Raw genomic sequence first — 23,720 nt, forward strand, 5'->3', positions numbered from 1 at the left:
AGAGAGAGAGAGAGAGAGAGAGAGAGAGAGAGAGAGAGACAGAGAGAGACAGAGAGAGAGAGACAGAGAGAGACCGAGAGAGAGAGTTATGGAGGGGTGAAAGGGAGGCTTCTTTCTCTTTACACACCGAGATAATCATCCTGTCCAGACACAATTATCTTGGGGAAAAATGTGTTTGAAAGTCACAAAACGTGCAGAAATCTTAATGGTCATAAACAACTGGTTTCACTTTCTTCATGCAAATAACAGTTTATTATTTCTCTTTTGTTTTGTGGTGAAATGTGACCTCGACACGTTCATGACAGTTCTGCGAGAACTCTAGTAACAGTATAGAGGACATTACTGCACACAGATCGTGTGTGTGTGAGAGAACGTCACCTGTCTTTGGTTTCACATAAATAGATGCTGAAGTGTAAAAATATAATTGCTTTAAAGCTTTATAAACCACATATCTAAGTCTCAGTTTAACGTGTGACTGTCGTTCTACCAGATAACATCGCAGAGATTCTGCAAACAAATTTGAGACGTTTCTGAGGTGTTGAATGTAGTAAGATGAAATTTCTCCAGCACTATATTATGACTGACAAAATTAATGTTTTTATAATGTGTGTCTTTGGTGTTCTGATAAACTTTACCAATCTTAAACAGTGAACAGTAAAGATAAATAACTGCACCCGACAGCTTCTCAGAGATGTACACATTTACTATTAGATCATAAAATCACTCCATTCAACAATTATTCACTGTGTTGTCAGAATATATTTAAGCCTTTTTTCCAGAATATTTGTGCTCAACATTTTTTCACACTACCTAGTGATTGACACACTCGTGCAGCCCTGCCTCCCAGATCTGTCAGCTCGCTCAACGGCTGATGATGATTGGCTGTTAAAAGACGAGTCTTGGGACTCCGTCTCCAGCTGTTTGACCTCTGAAGCTGTGCACCTGTAATATTATACACAACCTAAATTCACATTTATTGCTCAACTTCATCTGTCACTAGGGCTGTCACGATTATGAAATTTGGCTGACGATTAATTGTCTAATAAATCACTGCGATTATGATGATTAATCGTCTGTTTTAGAGCTTTGACTTTTAATTCTCACACATGTTTTATTCAGCTTTGAAACGATCATAATGTTCTGAATATAAAGACTATGTTCTTTTTCTTCGAAATACATACAAAAAATTGGGTCATCATACTTACGGTTTAGGCTTTTACCTGTCAATAATACAACCGCCAAATACTTGTAAATGAAGTAAATTGATCAGGTGTGAATTGAAGCCACCATTAAAATACTGTCAGTCATAGAAAAGCTTCTAGTCTGTTTTTTCTCACCTGCGAGACTACAATAAAAGTTTACTTCTATGTTAATGAGATTTTGGTAGACTGGTTTTCACACTGAAATAATATTCAATTGTACTGCAGGTTATTTTTATGGTATATGCTTTAGTTTTTTTAAGTGATTGTGTTGTGGTGGTACAGTTTACAAGTATTACCGTGCTTTAGTTACAATATATACAATAAAAATATGCAATATACAGATGCACTACAGCCAGTGTTGGGGAAAGTTACTTTAAAAAGTAACTAGTTACAATATGGAGTTACTCTATAAAAAAGTAACTGAAATAATTTTGCGTTACTTTTTCTCACCTAACTGATGCTCATGCTTTTCCAGACTTTGCTGTTCTTTAGTGTTTAGCACTGTAATGCATTTAACAATCCTATATAGCCTATAACACACCTTTATTTTCTTTAAAAAACACATTTCAAATATTTCCTGACCAGTAGTCCTCCACGTCATCAGAGCTCTGCCTTGTTGACACTGCTATTATTTTTTGATTTTTTTTTAAATTATGATTAATCTAACATATAATATATTACTAATATTATATAATATTATTTTGAGGGGAAAATGACATTTAACATATTATGTTGTGTATATGCTGGTATTTGGCGATACTAACAGATGACAGTTGTTTCCTCTCTTTCTCCCATGCTCCGCCCACTCCCCAACCCTTCTTCTAACAGTGACCACGCCCATTTAAATCTACAGATCTGTGCGTGCAGCGCCACAAACAGTCGAACACAGCTTATGTTTACATTCACGAGGCATGAGACCATTGATTGCTGTTGCGTGTCATGACTTGCGCTAATTTCGCGATCTGAAAGATATCTTCCAAACATGACCGGCATTTGCAGGCATTTTGTCCATGGTGGCGAGTGCGGCCACACTATAGCTCCGCCTCCCATCGCTGTGTCAAGGGTTGCCAGATTTGCGTAACAAAAACGAAGCCGGAACACGCAGCCTGCAGACATAGCAACACTGCCTATGTCTGACTAGCAACTGTTTCTGCGCAAGCATGAGCGATCATGTCTACACTACATTTAATTCAGAATTTCACTTCTGCAGTTAAAAAAATGTTCATATAAATCAATGATTAGACTGAAAAGTAACTCGAGTTACTTGAAAAACAAAGTAACTCCAGTATTGATATGTAAATTTATAAAGTAACTGCGTTACATTACTCGTTACTTAAAAGTCATCCTATTACGTAACGCTCGTTACTTGTAACGCGTTACCCCCAACACTGACTACAGCTCCCCCTAGTGTCTTCTATAGAGATGTGCAATAATTGCGATGATCTGAAACCATCGCGATGAGGTCAAACAATCGCGATGAGACGATTATTTAATAATCCTGACAGCCCTATCTGTCACGATGCTGAAATCTGGCTGACCATTAATCGTCTATTAAATAATTGTGATTATGGCGATTAATTGTCTATTTAAAGGCTTTGACAATTATAACGATTAATTACAATTAATTTATTCAATGAATAAAATAAAGATACATTAGTTATTTACAGAATTTACACATTTCTTAGTCACATTCCCTATAGCAGTGGTTCCCAACCTTTTTTCCTTGGGCCCCCCCCACGTACATATATGACAATCAGAGCCCCCCAACCCTCATATATGTGTGTGTGTGTGTGTGTGTGTACCCCCCTATGGGGGTTGCGGACCCCAGGTTGGGAACCACTGGTCTAGGTGTTAAGTGAGATAATAATATATTTATAGGATTTAGTCTATATGCATCATATAGCCTATGGCACTATCACATATGGACAATGGGACATATATGTCTGTATGGGATCATATGAACAATGGCCTAACATCAGAATGAATATGAGACAGTTGTTGTGTTTGTTTGTGTGTTATCGTCAGTGCTGATGAACGAGTGTAGAGGTGAGTAAAGGTGAGACGTGAGTATCGGAGGTGTTGAGCAGGCAATGAAGCGTGATCAATGTTTAATGCTCAGCTGGAGCAGAACGCTGATAAATCATCCAAACGTGTTTCACTCTGCGTGTCTCAGTCTCACACCGTCCTCGCAAAGTTTTACACTGACCCTGATAAAGCTGATTTACTGAACAAACATCTTGAATGTGTAACACATCCTTAAAAACAAAGAATCTAACATCAGAGAAATGTCAGACAAACGCACACACACAACCTTGAGCTCATGAAAATATCACTGTCACAGACCAAACACAGCAGAAACACAGTGTGTGCACGTGTGTGTGCGTGCGCGCGCGCGTGTTTAAATGAGTTTAAATGATCATGTGAGAAGAAAGAGATGTGAGTTATATAAGACTTCAGTCATAATGAGTGTAGATTTCATTATAACGGTTTAGATTTCCTCACAGAAGACGATGAACATTTCTCCTTCAGTGACTCTGAATGACCCAAGAACACCATCCACAATCATTCTAAAGCTCTACACTCATGTCTGTGTTTGTGCTTGGCTTTTAGGACAGAGTTGCTCAAAGAAAGATGAGAAGATCATTCTGGAGGGCGGTGAAAGTGCTAAACAATAACAAGAGCTTCTCTTACAAAGATAAAGATAGGGAGAGATATGAAACTGATATTTTTAGACACAAGATTAAAGCAGTTTAATGATAGATGAGAACGCAGCGCTCTGCTGTTTGTGTCTGTTGACTTGAGACGGCAGTATTTATTGCAAAGCTACAAAAAGCCAGCGGTCCTGCTGCGCTCGGCACATTTTTCATCTTCTGTTGTGAAATCTGGCGACGCACAAGAAACAGAATGACACACACGCAACAACTGCCCCAGAGAGAGAGAGAGTTTGATATGTATATGCTATATACTTTAATCTGTATTTGTGCAGAATGTTTATATTTAATTTCCCTGTGCTTTGGCAATGTAACATTTGTTTGATCATGCCAATAAAGCTTCTTTGAATCTTGAAGCGAGAGAGAGAGAGAGAGAGATTGAAATACTGTCAAGTGTCCATACAGAACTTCAGTTGCTCAGAGTTTGACTGGAGAAATTCGCCCGTATGTCTGTTTCTCTGTCCTCAACACTGTCAATAAAGAAAACATAGCTTTAATATTTCAATTACAAGTGATATCAACCGTTTGATTCATGTTGACATTTGTGTATATCAGTTTAACGTTGAAGACAGGTTCGATTTTAACCTTTGAAAATCTGACATCGCACAAGAGAGTTCAATTCCAAACACATCCCTTTAGCTCTGACTTACTTTTCTCTTGACATCACCCAGGACAACGTGACTAATGAGATGAATGTGAGCACACAGCTCAGCTGGAAAGTTCATGTTTGAGATGTTGAGAATTCTGAGACTTAGTAAAGTCTACTCCTGGTTTTGCTTTTCATTCAATCTTCTTCAGAACTTTATCAAATCTAAAACTAACTAAAACTGGAGTCTTACAAGATGACTAGTGTCCCTGTCATTCAGTTGGTTGATCATTGTGCTAGAACACAGAGAACACAAACACATGTACAGATTCTTCCCTCATGATCTCTTCTGCCCTTAAGAACAGTAAATACACCACTGAAGTGTGATAAAGAAGATTTACAGCCACCTTATATAAAAACTCTCGGACTGTAATGTATGAAAGTCAGGAACGGGGTCACACAACACTCCAACATTCCCTCGTATTTCTCCCTGTTGAGCCGAGCGCTGCGCTAACCTTGACATGCCTGAACGCTCTGTGTGTGTGCGTGTGTGTGTGTGTGTGTGTGTGTGTGCGTGTGTGTGTGCGCGTGTGTGTGTGTTCATGTTTGTATATCCCGGTGGGGACCTAAACCTGAATACACACCAACACATGGGGACTCGTGTCACCGTGGGGACCAAAATTGAGGTCCTCATGGGCACAAAAGCTTATAAATTGTACAGAACAATATTTTTTACAAATCTAAAAATGCAAAAAGTGTTCTATGATCTTTAGGTTTAGGGATAGGGTTAGGGATAGGGGATAGAATATACAGTTTGTACAGTATAAAAACATTACGTGCGTGCGTGCGTGCGTGCGTGCGTGCGTGTGTGTGTGTGTGTGCGTGCGCGCGTGTGTGTGTGTGTGTGTGTGTACGTCTGTGTGTCCTCATTCCCCTCCAAGAGGCCTTGTCTGGGTCCTTGAGACTGTTGAATCATGGGAGACGGAGCCTTTCTGCGCTGGGAGAGACCCTGAAAGATAAGAAACATTGGAGCCGTCAGAGAACACGCTGTCCCATCATCTCTGTAGATAGCCCACCATCTGCCCCGCTGGACAATAACACCATGTACCACCACGGCCAGCGGTGCCAACCAATGCCTGCGTCGACTCGACGCCGTCACAGGGTGCTTTACAAGTGTTGTTTTGTGCTGAGAAGTCAAGATTACAGGTGTCAGATGAGGAGGAGGGTCGAGCGCTGAGAAGCACACACTACTGAAAACAGTTACTGTGTCTTCTCTAAACATCTTCAAGGTCTCCAATCAGGAATAAATTCTCATGAGGAAGAGTTTTCGGAGAGGAGAGGGTCCTGTTCTCAGTGAGGTAAGCTTCTCTCTCGCTTTCTCTTCATTATGAATAAGAGCTACGGGGAAAAGTCTGAGATGTATTTCATTTCATTTCTATATTTGAATGCATGTGAAAACAAAACTTGATGAACTGCACAAAAAACGTTTTGGACAATCTTTACAGAATCTTAAAAACCCTTCAATGCTTTAATTCTGTTTGTCTGCAAAACAAATGTTGTTTATTAAACATGACTTTTATTTATCATATTTTTGTTTATTCTTAAACTTTGTGCGTTTGTGTCATAACGTTGTTTATTGTAAGAACAGAAAAATGTCTTTTTTTTAAATGCTTCAATGGTTTTCACTGCTTGTGTCTCTGGTTGTCTCATTTCTCTGAGGTCTCCGTGACGGAACATTCGGCCTCAACTCGCTGTTCCTTTTTCCTATGCATATACTTCTTTGAGATGTAGCTGTAAAGAGGCATACAGCATGGGAAAATGGGGCTGTCGAGGTGTTTCACGTCTCCACCGGCCGCATCAACGATGTTTAATCTTCACTTTCACATGCAGAAGACACCTTTCATTCAATAAAGTAGCGTGAGAAATCCTCAAGCGTATTCTGCTTTATTTTCTTTGCCTGCCTGCTTTGATTTACACACGATTACACTTTTCCTTTGAAAATCTCAGAGCTCTCACTAGAGTTCAAAGTTTCAAGAATGTTTGGTTGGTAATTATTCGTGACTCAATGCATTAAAACATGAATACACATTTGAGAGTTAATGTTATACGTTTCTAAAAGATGTAGACAAATGTATATATTTAACTTTAAAGTACAAAAAGATTTAACAATATCATTGTTCTAAATGTAAAATATAGTGCATTTTCTGAAGCTGCAAAAATATGACAGATTTATCACATATATAAAAACGTTTTTATACTTAATTAATGATTTACATTTTTTATTACATTTAAAAGTATTATATTAATATTATATTAAAAGTATTCTTTTCTTTTTCATGTTTCATTTGTATGTGTATCCATGTATTGTATAAAGTTATTAATAGTGGAAAATAAACCATTTATTTCCATAAATCTTGAATCTAAAGACTAAAGTGAAAGAATCTGATAAACAGACAAAACCGAGCTTCTGTTGTACATATCATTCTCTCTCTCTCTCTCTCTCTAAATAAATAAACGACTCTGCAGTTTTCCATGCAGTCAAGTAGAAAATAAGTCTGTCTAACCGAGTAAGGAGATGATAAATGAAGATCTCATTCAGGTATCATGAGAGGAGGCCTGAGGAGATCATTACATCAAATGAAAGACAGCAAGTGCCCACTCACAGCATCTCAATCCCTCATGTCCTCATTACCGCATCTGCCGGGGACGAGAGGAACATTTACATCACTGTGGTCCTCATGATCATCAGCATCACATCAGAGCAGGGAGCGGGCCAGCTGAGATAATTCAACAACAAAAACACAAGATTATTCTCAAGATAAAATGAGAAAAACGTTTCCCGCAGCACACTTGACTTCTTTTTAAAAGTTTTATTTTCTGTGATGTAACACACTTGTGAGATTATTTTATGGCTTTTAAAGTCAGTAGAAGAGAATTTAAAGATACATGAATTCATGCATGAAGCATTTGATAACCAAAACAAGTGCTGTTTTTTTTAAAGGACACAAGCACAAGAGAAACATTTTGACAAAAGGTCTAAACTGATGCAGTGCTGGTGTGAACCTGGTGAACCTTCATTAAAGTCGTTTAAAAAATAACTCAGAAAGTGACGTTAGTTGTGATTTGTTGGAAGGTGTTTCAACTGTTGTCAACATGTCATTCAGATCTCATGCACATTTTAGGCGTTGATTATTATTTTCCAGCTGTAGAAAGTGTCCTGTGTGATAATATTGTTCATCATTCAGCTGTCACACATTTATTTAACTATATCATTAACACACTGGTCTACAGGACAGAGAGGTGGCCCGTCAAAGCTCAATTTCTATCCAGCGTTTCTGTAAAGTCATGTGATGGGACAGCACTGCCCCCCAGTGGATATGAACACACATTTTCTCACCACGTCATCTGAACTCTGAGGTTAAACACAAGGGGTCTGAAATCAAAACAGAGCATCCACTCATCGTTATTTAGAATGATCACTTTCATAAATGAACACATGACAATAGTATGATATTATACAGTAACGTCCAGATTTAACTGACGAAGAATTTGATGAAGAATCTCCTTTTTTACATTCACACAGAAGCCAGTGACCATGTGAAACGAATCAATTAAGCTTTTACTTTGCTGAAGGTTTAGGTCTAATAACAACTAAAACTGGATTCTAGAATAACAAATCATTTCTCTTCATTAAGTTAAATAAAACAACACTGCCCCACACTTTAGCCTATTTACTGTAGCATATTGGCTTACTTTGTATATTTCTGTCAAATCAACTATACATTTACATAACATTTACGCATTTACCAGACGCTTTTATTCAAGCTACATCTTGTTTTGTCAACAGTAAATGTTATAGTAGTATTTACTACAGTTTATCAATTCACTATGTTAAGGTAAAAAAACACAATAGAATCTAGGAATTGTAATCTCGTTTACTATAGTAAATACAGTGAATCAGTGATATCAACAAATAATGTAAGCATGTATAATAATGACATTCATTAACACATTTGTTTCTCGTAAAACACACACGAAAAAGGCTAAGCTGTGTAACACGTCACTGTGATTGTGTGGGCAGCGTGTTTTAAGTTTTGTTGACACGGGAGAGCGCCACAGGACTCTCATGAATTCACACAGTGGAAGTGAATCTTCAGTTTCTGGTTCCTGCTCGGAGTCGGACAGACTTCGTGGCGCCAGTGTTTCTCGCCTCCGTCGTGGGTGTGAACTTCTCCATTCAGACTCAACTGGGCTCCATGGATCTTAATCATCTGCTCGTTACAGATGCTTTGATGATCTTGAAAGGCGTTAATGGCTCGCGAGCTCTCTGTCTGCACGTACGCACGCATGTGTCCACACAGGAGCAAATAAACACGCGAGCCCAAACGAGATCTCACATCTAGATCCGACGCCAATGTTACGTCATATTTTAAGAACTGTGCTAAGCTCGTCCAAGTTGAAGATGATTAAAAAGAAATGGCACTTTATATCGATTCAATTTCGATGTGTTATTTCTTTAATGTTCTATTGTAAACTCCCCCTGGTGTTGTGTTGTTACTGTCAATAAATAAATAAAAAACGTCAAACTGAGATCAACTGACTTTACATTTGAAAGTGGGCACTAAAGATAACTATTGTTATTTGAAAACCATGATAATCATTCAGACCTCATATGGCATGTTTGGCTTTTAAATATTTTCGCATTAGTCTTAATAAAATTTGGAAATTATAACCCAGTCCCATAATTGAGTGTAAAAAAAATCAAACAGAGCAAGTCAACATAGATAAAAGACTATATTTATGTATGTACATCCATATACATTTTCTCTATAGATTACAGAAAACAGACAGTGCTTACTTCTACATTTTACCGTCTCAAACCCCATTTTAGGAGCATTTTCATATGGCATTGATTGACTTTTAATAGAAGTCTTCAGAAGTAACAGGGAGAGAATATCATCGGATGAGCAGGCTGATGGTGTACAGGAATCCTCTGCTGCACGTGCTGATGGATGTACATGTGATGTGGGCGCTGTCCGCTCATGGCGTGGTGCTGAAATGACGTCACCGGTTGCAGAAGAGTTGGCACGAAATACTGAGCAGCGCGCATGTCCTGAACTTCCCGTTTCACCTTCATTCGTCTGTTTTGAAACCATGTTTTCACCTAAAACATAATAAACTGAGATATGAATAAATATTCAATTCTAAAGTGCTTTTTTAAAACTGAATCAAAAGCTTTAGACTTCAGGAAAACTTACTGGACAGTTTTCGATTTATTTAAACAGCGTCGCATGATTTTAATTTAATGGAATTAACATGGAAATTGTATGCAAAATTATACAAGAATTGGGAACAACTTGTTTAAAACATCACCACACATACCTGCGTTTCAGACAGATGTAGCTTTTCTGAAATTTTCCGTCTTTGAGATGCACCGAGATATTTGTGTTTGTTGAAGGTTTTCTCCAGTCTGGAGATCTGCTCAGAGGTGAACTTGGTTCTGACACGACGGTGCGGTCCAGATTCTCCTTCGCTGTCATCACCGACATCACTCTCGGACGCAGATGTGTAGCCACAACTATCTAAAGTGATAGAAAGAAAAGGTTAGATACAAATCTACAAATGTCATTCTAGCGTTAGACACAACAATGAGGGTCATACTTACTCGCAGGGGAGGATGGAATCTTCTCTCCTTCGCCAACAAGGTGAAATATATTTGGAGATGCTTTTGAAACGGAATCGGGAAGTCTAGGAATTCCACAAGTTTTATGTGAGTCTTCCTGGTCCATCTGTTCAGCGTGGTAGCTCTGGGACAGCCACTCCACGGAGAAGTTCTTGGACATGATGTTTCCTCTTGAGAGAATCTCCAAAAATCATTTGAGCAGCTCGCTTGACTTTATGTAGGAGATGTTTCGCTCATTTGCATGAGTAAAGGTCCAGGAGGAATTATAACCATCTGATGGGCGTTGTAATTGAAGTTAATATATGTTGCAATGGGGCTGTTCACACGTTCAGTGTAGACTACTTGTGATATCCAGGCGCCAGTGTGTCTGAGCACCTCATGGTCCCTCAAGTACCTGAGAAGAGATGAATAATCATCCACATCATTCATGCACGATGATACAATCATCTGACGGAGACTCGTATCGTTCACTCAAGACAAGACATAATCCATTGACCGATAATCTCAAGATGAAAGACTTGTTTATTTGGGAGGATCACTGTTTTACTTACAGTGACATTTGGTCTTGATCCCTATTGTACTTGTATCTTTAAAGTCTATGACATTCCAAGACCACACGAAGCGTTCTTGTTTATTCAACGGGCCTGTTTGGGGCTTTTTTCCATCCTCGCGGGGTGTGAAATATTCTCTTGTTGCATACATGCACTATACAAAAGTATGTGATCAATGTCATGGCAACATGTTTATACATGAACTCATTAAAACAAGCAGTTTTAACTTTTGCATAAGTTTACAGCAGATCATCACTAGTCAATAATTTAACTCGATTTGAGACCAATACGCCAAATCTCGCGTCTCTTTCGAATTACGTCAAGAATAAATACAAAAGTTATAAAAAAACAGAAAAGGTTAGAAAAAACTATGCAGCGAAAACGTTTTGATATCTGTTTTTTTTCATTATAAATGTTATATTTAATGTCTATCTCTATATGCAATGCTCAAGGCTAGTTTGTAGAATGTAGAACACATTAGCCTGTACGACTGGAAAGATTCATCTTCAAATTGCTCAAACTAAAGCAGAAGTCCTTTTTGGTTTAGTAAAGCTGCTTTGAAACCAATCAATATTGAATAGAGCGTTAGATAAAATGACTTGAATTTCTATATCAATCACATGATACGGCAATGCGAGACAGAATCTAACATTGGACAATGCTGAAACATTTGACATTTGGTTTCTTTTACAGTGGCCAAGAATGACACACATAAACATTGAGCGATAATAAAACTGTACATGTATATCAGGGCTAGTCAACTGGCGGCCCGTCAATCATCTTTAACTGGCCCGCCTTAACATTTCAAATAAGTGGAGAGACTTTAAGAACGGTGTGCTTTAAATGCACGTCCTCCTGAGACGCCACATCTTTAAAAGCCCAAAACGCTGCTACATTCAAAACGAAAGTAATTCCCGCGGCTCCTAATGATTTACGTCTTATAAAGCGATTTGATCGGTCAGTCCAAGAAACGTAATGTTATTTACAACGTTATAATCAGCAATGCATTGCACGGCCACAGGCAATCGGTTTGCGCACGCGATAGGTCGTGTTCTCAAACGCGTTTTGTGCCCTTGAAAGTAGGCTAACTGTAGGAAGGGTACACCACGTGAACGGTTGTCTCAGATAAGGGAAACGGTGTTGTTTTTATAACTGCATTCATTATGAATAACGGCTATATTTACGAAAAACAGCTGTTCATCTCCCCCAGAACTCGCACTATACAAAGGCTCTGCCCTATAAGCGCGTGGGGCGCATGAATGCGATGGGAATTCACCCGAAGATGTGATAATAGCGTTCAGTTTCTTGCACAGATCAATTGACTCGCTTTATAAGACGCTAATTTAACGTCACAAGGGGCAGGGATTACTTTTGTGTTGAATGTATTTGCGTTTTTTACTTTTAATGATTTAACTTTAATTAATTCAACCAAATAACTTCAGAAATATCTTCTTGAAAAAACAATGCCACCCACATCTCGATGTACTGGAGGACTGTGGGTGAGAAAATTAGTAGCAATTTTTGGGTAAAGTAATGCAGTAAGGAATATAAAATACAATTAAAAAGACAATATCCCTTTTAATTTAATATCACGAAAAGGCACAAATACTGGATGCAATATTTGTGTGCATGTTTTAATATATAATTAACAGCAACAAAAACAGTATAAAAGGAACAAAACGCAATAAATAACAGAAGAAATGAGAATATGGTCAAAAAGCTGGCCCGCATTCTATTTATACTTTTGGAGTCTGGCCCTCAAAGAAAAGTAGTTGAAGACCCCTGATGTATATGGTCTGTGACAGTCTCGCAAATGACTGATCATGCAGAATAAAACCTGTATGACTGCTCGCAGTTTCATGGCGTCCTCTGGTCTATTTTAATGTTAGCATGGGGTTGCGTGATGTTAACGGGTGATCAACACTGTATCCCCTTCCATTGTGTGGATCAACGTGAACACACACACACACACACACACGCACGCACACACACGCACGCACACACACACACACACACACACACACACACACACACACACACGCACGCACACACACGCACGCACACACACACACACACACACACACACACACACACACACACACACGCACGCACACACACGCACGCACGCACGCACACACAACCACCCACAACATGGAGCCCGTCTGTGGGGATTATGTAGAGAGTGTAAACTCATCAATGGGCGACTTAATTAGGACTAATTGTTGACCATGATCTGCTCGTTAAGTGTCGTTTGAAGTGTCGCAGTAGAGACAAACACAATGGTTTCACGCGCATATGAAAGCGCAGCGTGACACTTCGTGGCGGATCAATGACTTCAGCTGTTTGTTTAGCGTTTCTCTGGCGCCTACATTTCATTTGAATAAGACTCAGTCTCACCAAGAAAATCATCAACAATAAAAAAACTCCATCTCAGCATAACTTCTCAGAAACAGCCTTCAGTATTTTTTTGTGACTGAAGCACTTTTTACATTTCTTCAACGCTATAATGCCTTTCTCATATAACATTTATTCAAATGCTCGATTTTCCCTTTATTTTTTCAATGGAAACTCGTTGGTCATTGGATTAATGGTATTTATGGCTCATAAACTTTCTGGGGAAACTTTTATATTTCGTATTAGGGTTTTACTAGAATATACACGGCTTCATTTCATGATTATAATATAAAACGTTATAGTCACAACCCCTTTTGAAATATCATTTCGGGAGAGACGTTCTTCTATTTTGTTTCTTGTAATAAAATATTTCATGTAGGCTAATAAAATACGTTCCCAATGTGTGTTTACACCATAGCTCGAGTTTTGTGCATTATAACAGAGTATCTGTAAAAGTCAAAGGAAATTGATTGAGATAAAAGCTCTTTTGAAGAAGTTGCGCAATGTGAAGCCTTCAGATCTAATCAACTTCAAACGCACTTTCAGACAGTCTGAACTTTAACCTCTCACAGTTCACCTTGAACACACGACCAGTAGACAAACTTTGCAATAAAACATTAGCACTTTATTTCTCACAATAAATAAACTCTTCTTTATAATTAAACATTTTCACTTGACTGTAAAACTGTACATATATTGCACACTGCATGTGATGTAAGTGTTTTCATGGAAAGAGTGTCAGTAGTAATGCTGAGGCATCATCACGTGATGATGTGGAATCCTCTGCTGTGCAGGGATCTGATGATGATGATGCATCACTTGCGCAGGAAACTGAAAGCGCTGTCTGTCGTAACAGTGATACTGGACCACCGGGTGCACGTGAGGCACAACCATCTGCGGCAGAGCTGGGAGAAAATAACCCGCCTGCATCTCCTGCACTTCACGCTTTAACTTCATCCGACGGTTCTGGAACCAGGTTCTGACCTGAAACACAAAGAAACGCACCGTTAAAATGTGTTTTAAACGATTCTTTTCCAAACGAAACTTCACTGCCGTAAGGGAAGGACTGGATCTTGTTATCTCAGAAACAAATGTACAGTACAGTGCAATGTAAGTCGCTTTGGATAAAAGCGTCTGCCAAATGCATACACGTAAATGTATCTCACCTGTGTTTCGGATAGATTCAGCTTAAGCGCTGTTTTTATTCTCTCTCCTGCGTCCAAGTATTTGTGCTTGTTGAAGATTTTCTCGAGCTTGTCGATCTGCTCTGGAGTGAATTTGGTTCGGATTCGGCGCCTTACGGCCTCTTTCTCCAGCTCGTGTCCATCTTCAACAGATGCGCATTCTGACGCGGCCGCTTCGCTCTCGTATCCTGAAGAGTATCCACTGTTCTCTGAAACTGAACACAATAAAGAGTTAAATCACTCCCCATCGTTTTAATATACACGAGTAAAGCAATGCGCTCGAGGTTGATGGTGACGGTACTTACTGCTTGGAGACGAACAGTGTCTTGGCGCAACCGGAACAACCACTTCTTTTCCTTTCGGCACGCTGGTGGCCTCTGGTTTCTGCTCAGCTTTGGCGACCTTTGGTTTAGGCTGCAGGTAAACCTTGTCGTAGGATGTTGGAGGTCTCGGTTGAGCCGAACAGGGCACGTGAGGCCTGTGGCGCTTCTTCTCCGGCTCTGGAGCGTCATCGGGAGCGGCAGCATGAAAGCTTTGGGCGAGCCAGTCCGCAGAAAAGTTCTTCACCATGATTGCGGTCTGTTTCACAATCAAGTCAATGCGAGTGTTTCTTACCCGATTACAATCCAAGAGTGTCTGCCAGGCCGCCTCAAGGGACTCCCAATATATAGGCCGTCTCAGGACCGCATTAACATATGCATGAGCGTTAACGCCTGATCGATTGTCAATCATTAGGCCTAATGGATCGTTATTGAAGTCTTTACATATCCTGTGATTGTGTGAAAGCCTGGCGCCAGCTTGTCTGTGAGAACCTCTGTCGCATCCAGCTGTCTCTACTGCATCCTCTCCGAACAATGATGCAGCGTCCGAACAACTGGACCCCAAGTCTTTAAAGGACAAAAAAGTTCGAACTCAACCTTTATTGAACAGTGTAAATTTTAAGAATTGTAAAATGTGAAATATTCAGCAAAATTGGCTAATCGTAAGCGGTTTTATACAGTTTTATTTAGTCCAACCACAGATTTGGGAGCCACATAATTAACCGACGCGATGTGGTTTCTGTAATATCTGGTGGTTTCGGACTTCTGTGGACGCATAAAGACAATGTCAAGTCACATGGTGATGTATGAAGACATCCTGATGCGCTGGGGAGTCTGTGGCGCCAGCGGCCCATCACATGAGCGTTTGGTGCGTTCGGCAAACATCGCGGATCAAAGGAGTTACAGTAGCAACACAATTAACTCGGACTGACCTGCAGTTAAGATGCAAATTCACACCCAACTCAAATCAACCCATGAAAGGATGAGAAAACACCCAATTTCACACCAATACATCCGAGTACGTATGTATTTGATATAAATAATGTAATTTATTTTTATAATCTAAATCTTTTACTTGAACACACATTCGGCTTTGACAATAAACGTACAATCAGAATAGAGGCTGAAATCATTGAAGGGTTTTAAACGCAATGACGTAAATCAAATCAAAGTCTCTCTAGTGATTGGATAAATTAATTTAGCATTTCACGTGTGAACAGAAGATTAGTGGTTATTCGTGATAACCGAGAATGTAAGGAATGTATGTGTTAAGAAGTGTTTCTCTGGGGTTTATCTGAATGTGAATCTCTTTGGAGAAGAGACCGAGAGACTCAAAGGATCGTTTAGCTGGACAATGAAGATCACTGCGTGTTTATCACTGATCTACAGAGCAGCAGGACTTGAGCTCTTTCACTCCCCATTAAAGTCTGTATCGCAAGCGCTTTCATCCCGACACGACACAATGAAGAGCATCTGCAGCGCGTCTTTCCTCACCTCCACTGAAACATCACTGAACCGCATATCTCCATGAACACAGAGTCTATCACAAGAAACATATATTTACCTAACATGAAACCATCGCTGTTGTATGGAATAGATCAGGGCAGACCGGGGCATGTTGTCACACTGTAGATGATCCGCATTCCAGTAGCTGCCGAGTTTTGAGCTAAAAGTTCAGCACACCAGCAGAGTTAAAGCATCTGGTTAAACCTCTTAAATCACAATCACTCTTGAAGTAATAATCTAATACCATCACATTTTGCTATTTAGTACAAAAAACACATGCACATGTTCAGTCAAATATCTAACTACAGTTAGATTTGAACAAAAGCGTGTTTAAAAATGTTTATCTCGACAAAGTTGTTGCCATGTTTTAAAAGTTGTCAACTGTTTAATAAAGTACATTTGTCTGTAGAGTTCACAAAAGTTTTGATTTATAGTGTTTACAGTATAATGTGACAACATGCCCTGTAGCAGTTAATGTGGTTTTTTATCTAAGCAATATCAGGGAAATTATCAATCGCTATAAAAAACATGGAGGTTTGTGCATCAACAGAAATCGATTAAGAAAATATTAAGAGAGGTGTGACAACTAGCCCCGGTCTCACTTATTTAACACTGAGAAAGTGTCATTTGTCTGGTCCTTCTGTTTATTATTAAAAAAAAAACGTTGAAGAAAGTCAGATCAAAATGAATGACAATTTGTGTAGTAACCAAAGTTTGATATGTAACCAAACAAACAGAAGCATAAATATCAGCTGTGTCAAATACAGACTTTATTCTGATCGATTCATGAAAAAATCTCAACTTTACACATGTATCATATCCATCTACTCAATGGACTATATGCAATTCATTCTTGATCCTGCAAATGTGTGAAATGTTTTGTCAGCTGTCCTAATAAAGCCCTGGTGAAACAGCTTAATGTCACAAATATTTATTATGACTGAATCAATGTAACTACATGAGTAATGGCTGGAACACACTACAAGACTTTCAAAATCTGAACAGATTGTTTTTAAACTAGACGTCACACACTTGCAGACTTTTGGAAAGTTTCAGATAGAAACAGATTAACTGATCAAATCTGCAGACTGAGTCCAGACTGAAAATCTGAGCAAAATCTTGTAGTGTATTTGAGCCTTAACAGAAGACTTTAGTAAAAATCAAATAAAGTATAAACCAAGTTCTGTGTCAAACATTACTTGATATTTTAAACAAGAAAAGTGTGAAAACTGTCCCATATTCAAGCTGTTTGTAAATGTTCCGATGGATTCAGTGATTTTAACAACAACTAAACTTTATGCAAATGTGTGACAATGAAGTGACAACTGTGTTTAAATCTGCTAACAATTAATTTATTAAAGCAGGACAGTTTGTTCTTCACTCTGAAAAGCTACAGTAAGTGCAATATTTCACATTCCCATATAACCTTAAAATCCAATAACATAATTCATTCTCTCGAACTAATGATCAATAAATATCATCTGTATATAATCAGACTGCTTTATTTGGCCGTATATCTGTGAGAAACTCTCAGAAAAGTAATTCATCACAAACCCTGTGACCGCTGGAGGTCACGTTGTCCTCACGAGAGTTTAAAGAGAGAAAGATGAATGACTTCATGAGTTCCTCTCTCATCCCATCCCATCAGGGTTCAGACGGACACCTCCGGACACTCACTGAAATGATGCCTTCACCCTGCGCAGCGTGTCCTGGATCCTGCGGCCATGCCGATCGCTGGCCATCTGGTTAAAGTTGACATTATTGTCTGAGGCGAGGAGGGAGACGTCACATTCACCGAGCCGGGCGATGCGTCCACGCAGGTACGACTGCAGCTCGAGGTCTGGAGTGTAGGAATAAAGATTCTCTTGGAACGCGTGAACTTGACTCACCACACGTGCAATGTTCCTGTGAGGACGCACGAGCAGCACCGTCACAAACATAAGACATGTCATGCTTTCACACAATATTTATTACTGTAAATCTGTGTTTTTTTTAAATACTTGGTTTATAATAAGCTCAGTGACAATAGTCCATAAATAACAAATAACAATAACATCAACAAAAGAAAAGAAAAAACAATAACGTCATCTTGTCTAAGTAGAAAACATCAGTGAGTTTATTTATCAGTGTGTGATCAGATGAACTCAATGTGTGTGTGTGTGTGTGTGTGTGTGTGTGTGTGTGTGTGTGTGTGTGTGTGTGTCATGAATCTTAATGTTGTGAGCTACAGATGTACAACAACCAGCTGTGTTCAGCTCTTGAGGGTATCAACCCAAACCAGAAATCTGCCGACTACACCAGCCCTACGGCCCCTGGCACAATTCTTCCCATCATACCCCATCTGCTGCACACGCTCACGCACACACGCGCACGATTCAACATCAGCTTGTAGAGCCACCAGCTGCATCATTACCAACACACCTGATACTTCCTGACCTATGACCTTCACAGCTGTCTGCTCTACGGTGTGTGTGTGTGTGTGTGTGTTCATGGTGATTTTATTCTGATTTGTGTAGTGCAGTGAATCTGGTTTCACTCTCACACGTGTCCTTCTGCTCATTCTTTTAACGTTTGATGTGAACAAATCATGAAGATCCTGTAAAGAAGAGCCGCTGATGTGCTGTTATTTATAATTCATTACATGTACTGTATACAGCGCACTGTTTTCTGGGCACTCAAAGCGCTTTACGTGAAAGGGGGATCTCCTCAAGCACCACCAATGTGCAGCATCCACCTGGATGATGCGACGGCAGCCATATTGCGCCAGAACGCCCACCACACACCAGCTTACTGATGGAGAAGAGAGCGAGTGATGAAGCCAACTAGTACACATGAGGATGATTAGGAGGCCATGATGGCGAATGGGCCAATTTGGCCAGGATGCACCTCTACACCTGGGATTTTTAAGGACCTCGGGTTAAAGTCTCATCCGAAGGCCGAGTTCTTTCTCAGACTGATTCACTTTGTGACACTTAATCGTGTGGTTTACTGTGAATGTCTGACCTCAGTTTGGTCCATTTGTGTGATCCGCTGGTGGTGGTGAATGAGCCGATCTCCAGCTGCTGCAGGTGCATGGCCAGGACATGAGGCGCAGGTAAAGTGGGTCGAGCTCTCGTCTGCCGTCCCTCCATCAGACACAGATTATCACTCTTCAGAAACACCTGCAGAGCGTATCACACATTCATACAACCCATCTGAGATCAGCATGAGACTTGAGAGTGAATATGGTACACTTTAGAGTTCAACAGTCTAAAACATTCATGTCTTTTTCAGATGTCCTACAGAAGTCACCTGCACGGCCCTGAGCTCCTCCAGAACCGCACACACCTTCAGCGGGAGAACCTTCCAGGCCTGAGCATCACACACAAGAGAAGAAATTCAGTAAACACGACTCCTTTCTCGTGCAATTTCCTTTCACGCTTAAAATGAATGTTGTTCTGTTTCCGCACACAATGCAGAATGATAATGGAGTTTATATTTAATCTGCATTAAACTGATGTGTAATTAACATTTCAGCAGCTGGAGCTGACAGATAACAAACAACAAATATATTTTATAATTCTTTTCTTACCGGTAATTGTCTCACAATCACATTCTCCAGACCTGACAAAATCTGCATGGCTGTGGCAAAGTTTCTCATCTCATAGCAAAACTTTCCAACGGCAAGAAATCGAGCGAGCAAAGCAGTCTGAGCCTAAAAGAACAATAAAACACGTGTGGAATAATACAGCACCTTTCTGCTAAACCCATTTTCTGTCTTTTACAATCCTTTTCATTTTTTAATGAAACATGAACCTTCATGATTTTACAAACAATGTAGAGTATGATATGAGCATAGGTGTAATTTGAGGGTGGATGGGTGGGTCATGTCCCCACCACTTTTTGCCAAAGTCAGTTTTGTCCCCACCACTTATTGTAAGAAATAAAAAATACGGAGCGTCTATTTACCGTGCAAGCAGCCCGCTTTGTAAGCAGAGGTTATCTATAGTAACGCCGCCCATCAGTTTCAGATTGGAATAGACAAAATGTAAGAAAAGCACATGAAGCTTAACTGCTCCGATGGGTAGAGCGTAAAACAAGTGTTATCTCCTTCATGTCGTCGTGGGTTCGCGAGTGCTCTTTGCTGAACTTTTTCCCCTATCACATATCAGATTGATATTCATTTTTAATAAAATGATGAAAATATTTGAAAATGGCTGTTCAAGTCATACATGTACCAAACATTTTGCGCTTAATTGCACTTTGGTGCTATATATTCGTCCTTATTGTTCTCGACATGCGGTTGCTATCGTCGATTGCAAGATTAATTACATTTTGATACTTGATAGAAAACTCCAATAAATTGAAAAAGTCACAACTTTGTAGTTTCATGAGTTCAAAACAAAATTTAGAAAGTTTGTTGTATATTTGTAGCCTAACGGGCAATTTCCCCTGTATACTTGAATGTTTGTCCTTATTAGCAGGGGGTTGTCAGACACCAAATTTTTAACATGGGAAAACACACATTCGTTTCAGTAGTTTTTGTTTCATCACAAATTAATACGTTTAATTACGTACGGCAACAGGTGGTCCGTGTATGGTCCGTGTACCTTCGGATAATTCATTTATTCGTTTTTGTTTTCAAAACAGAAAAACGAATAAACCATTCATTTTTTACATATTCCACTGTATACGAGACAAATTTTTGGGTTGTTTTCCTCAATATTTCTTTAAGTGCATCAAATTAATATACAACAAAATCAAAACGAAACATCAAGTATTTTTCTCAACATAGCGCATTTTAGTCCACCGGAAGTTCAGCTGCACTGCCGCCTCTGGTGACGAGAGGTGGTAGCACAAGACCACTCTCTGAATTATACATATGTTGGTGTGTGCCACTAAATCCGTAAACAACCATACAGACACATAGGTAGACATTTCTGTGCAATGTAGAAGTATACAGTTAATGAAACGGTGTGTTTTACACACCGTGCAATTAATAACTCTGTGCAATATTAATTATATCCTCCAGATAATACACTATCTATTTTTATACAACTTTTCATGTAAATTATATTTCATTCATTCTGCTGTATATAGCACATACCTTGTACTACAATAGTCTATTTTTATTTTTTACTTGTACATATTTACACACACACATAGCTTTACTCTCTATATCTTTATCTTATGTTTATTGTATTGTATTTCTCAATTGTTTATACCCATAGGCCCTTATTTAAATCATCTGTGTACTGTATTCTATTGTGTTATGGTCTCTGTGTACTGTTGTTGCTGTTTCTGTGTTCTGGATGCTCCTGTCACCAAAACAAATTCCTTGTATGTGCAAACACACTAGGCAATAAAGCTCTTTCTGATTCTGATAACAGAATGTTGCCAGTTTCCGCATAAGCATGAAATTGACAAGTTAAAGCGTGAACTGGAAGTGAACAGTTAAAACACTTAAAACTGCGACTGAATCTGATAAAATAAAGAATGTGTGTGTGCGTGTGCGTGCGTGTGCGTGCGCGGGCGCATGCATGCTTGCAAAGCTGACAGCAAGGGAGGTTTAACCATAGCCCCCATTTAAATTCATAGTGAGAGCAGCTCGTTTTGCACGTCTGAAACAATTTTGCACCTTTGTTTGCACTAAAAATGTGAAAGTTGTCAAATGTTAAGTTCATGAAAATGTTAAACATAAAAGACTAAACATTTCTATACAACTCTACATGTATGATAGCTGTTTACAAAAATAAGCTGAGTTAATCAAAACCTGTCCTTATCATTGCATGCAATAATAATAATAATAATAATAACCCAGTGATAGCTTAATTAATTTGTATTTTTGTCAGCATTTCTCTCATTGTCATCGTTCGCATGTGCCAGTCGTAAATAACACAGTAAAAACGTTTTATAAAATACTAGAATCTTTAGCATACACTGAATGATTTTTATTGTGGAATCTAAACAGTGACTGAGCCTTGATCAACATATCGGACAAATAGGTCACTTTCCCTTTGACTACATCACTGCACTGTATCCGCTGCGTACTGTCCAGTGTCTCGCGCAGCTTTGTCACGCAGCAAAACTCTGAATTCGTCTTGGTTCACTTGATGGAATGTACACAGATGCAAACTTGTGGAAAAAATGTGTTAACCCGACAACCACCAACACAGCGAATTTTGAATGAAATAAAATAAGTATATGAATCCGCTTTCGCGCAGCTTTGCCACGCAGATTTAACCCTGGAGAGCTAGAAAGATGCGGATGCGAACTACATTAATATTTGTGATATAAATATTTAAATGAAATGCTCTAGGTAACACAGAAGAAAGTCCAGTCTATAATCTGCCCTGTACGGTTTGTGGACGGTTGTTTAATGTGATAAATGAAACACACTTTCTGTACAGCAGCGGAGGACTATTTATTCGGAACCGAGGGACAACCGAAGACGTCGCTTACTGACCTTTGATTTGCTAATCAGCGGAAGGGGGCGTTTCATACCGCCCACATGTGAGAAACTAGTTTTCAAGTTGTTTATTCGTTTTTTAAACGTTAAGTTGAAAACGAAAAAAAAGCCGAATTCTCGTTTTTCCGTTTTTTTGATGAACGAAAAACGAAAATGGCGCTGTTTTCTCACTCCCGTTTGTTCAAGTTCAAACTGAAAAACAAATGGCCAAAAGATACGCGGACCCAACAGCCATCATTTCATATAATAAAGCACAACATGCTTTAAATGATCTATTGATGAAAACATGATATAGTTTAAAAACAAATGGAAGCAGATCTGATATGTGAAGTGAAAATATAGAATAATGAGATCAGCGGATTCGAACCTGCTTCACGGCTGTGTCAATATTACTTGTCATGCCGTCGATAAAGCGGTGCAGTTTTATACTGTTTTCTAGAGGAGTCACCTACATGTTTCGCGCTTGTGATGTTCATGAATATTCCAAACGAGTTCTTACAGAAACAATTTATTAAAGTATTGTTTGTGTCGTCTTTGTCCCCACCGCTTTTCAAAACAAAGTTACGCCACTGGATATGAACCTCGATGGCATTACCGTAAATGAACACACGCACGCACACAAGCAGATTTACTTTATAAGGTGTGAAAATATAGAATACAGCATCACCTTGACAGAGTCACAGATGACCAGTTCAGCAGAAACCCAGTTGGAGACGCAGTCTGTGTATGTGAGGAGAGTCTGAAGAGGATCTGCGTTCACAGACACACACCTGACACGCAACACAACACATCTGGCTCCATAAACACAGGTTTGACAGCTTCAAACGCTTTGACAACAGAGTGACAGAGCAGAAACTCACCTGGAAATGTTTCCAGATTTCTCCATCACTCCATGTGCTCTTGACTTCAGAAAATGAACCGGATGACAATCCTGAAATATTTCCTGCATAAATAACAGAACATGAGAGAAAAAGACAGTGTGTAAGAGAGAGAGAGAGAACCCAAGAGATATTCCCATAGATTACTAATTAAAATTTAACACTATTATTATTATTATTATTACAATGTTTTTGTCATGCCAATAAAAGAGAGAGAGAGAGAGACAGAGAGAGAGAGAGAGAGAGAGAGAGAGAGA

The 23,720-nt window shown here is 39.2% G+C and overlaps 3 protein-coding genes across 8 annotated transcripts in view; 1 reads left to right on the forward strand and 2 right to left on the reverse strand.

Annotated features, from left to right (window-relative positions):
* Nucleotides 1-23,555, forward strand: part of LOC130558726 (kinase non-catalytic C-lobe domain-containing protein 1-like) — a 169,990-nt gene extending 146,435 nt beyond the window's left edge. For all 4 annotated transcript variants that reach the window (XM_057341324.1, XM_057341325.1, XM_057341326.1 and 1 more), the window contains one exon: nt 23,496-23,555. In XM_057341324.1, the coding sequence (XP_057197307.1) occupies nt 23,496-23,540 (45 nt within the window). In that variant the 3' untranslated portion in view covers nt 23,541-23,555. The remainder of the gene's footprint in view (nt 1-23,495) is intronic.
* LOC130558727 (homeobox protein vent1-like) lies at nt 13,754-16,412 on the reverse strand. Of its 2 annotated transcripts, none has more exons than XM_057341329.1 (4): nt 16,196-16,412; nt 14,617-15,198; nt 14,294-14,526; nt 13,754-14,111 (listed from the first exon to the last, which is right to left on the reverse strand). In XM_057341329.1, the coding sequence occupies exons 1-4, from the start codon at nt 16,200-16,202 to the stop codon at nt 13,866-13,868; spliced, it is 1,068 nt and encodes a 355-aa protein (XP_057197312.1). In that variant the 5' UTR covers nt 16,203-16,412; the 3' UTR covers nt 13,754-13,865. The 2 variants fall into 2 exon arrangements, with proteins under 2 accessions (XP_057197312.1, XP_057197313.1); XM_057341330.1 differs by having other exon boundaries at nt 16,126-16,412.
* LOC130558730 (kinase non-catalytic C-lobe domain-containing protein 1-like) lies at nt 16,869-23,532 on the reverse strand. 2 transcript variants are annotated; one of them, XM_057341333.1, is made up of 6 exons: nt 23,446-23,532; nt 23,253-23,355; nt 19,709-19,831; nt 19,429-19,488; nt 19,141-19,298; nt 16,869-17,977 (listed from the first exon to the last, which is right to left on the reverse strand). In XM_057341333.1, the coding sequence occupies exons 1-6, from the start codon at nt 23,469-23,471 to the stop codon at nt 17,929-17,931; spliced, it is 519 nt and encodes a 172-aa protein (XP_057197316.1). In that variant the 5' UTR covers nt 23,472-23,532; the 3' UTR covers nt 16,869-17,928. The 2 variants fall into 2 exon arrangements, with proteins under 2 accessions (XP_057197316.1, XP_057197315.1); XM_057341332.1 differs by having other exon boundaries at nt 16,870-18,042.
* Nucleotides 23,556-23,720: the final 165 nt, after the last annotated feature.

The sequence above is a fragment of the Triplophysa rosa genome, linkage group LG9 (assembly GCF_024868665.1).
Source record: "Triplophysa rosa linkage group LG9, Trosa_1v2, whole genome shotgun sequence".
NCBI lineage: Eukaryota > Metazoa > Chordata > Actinopteri > Cypriniformes > Nemacheilidae > Triplophysa > Triplophysa rosa.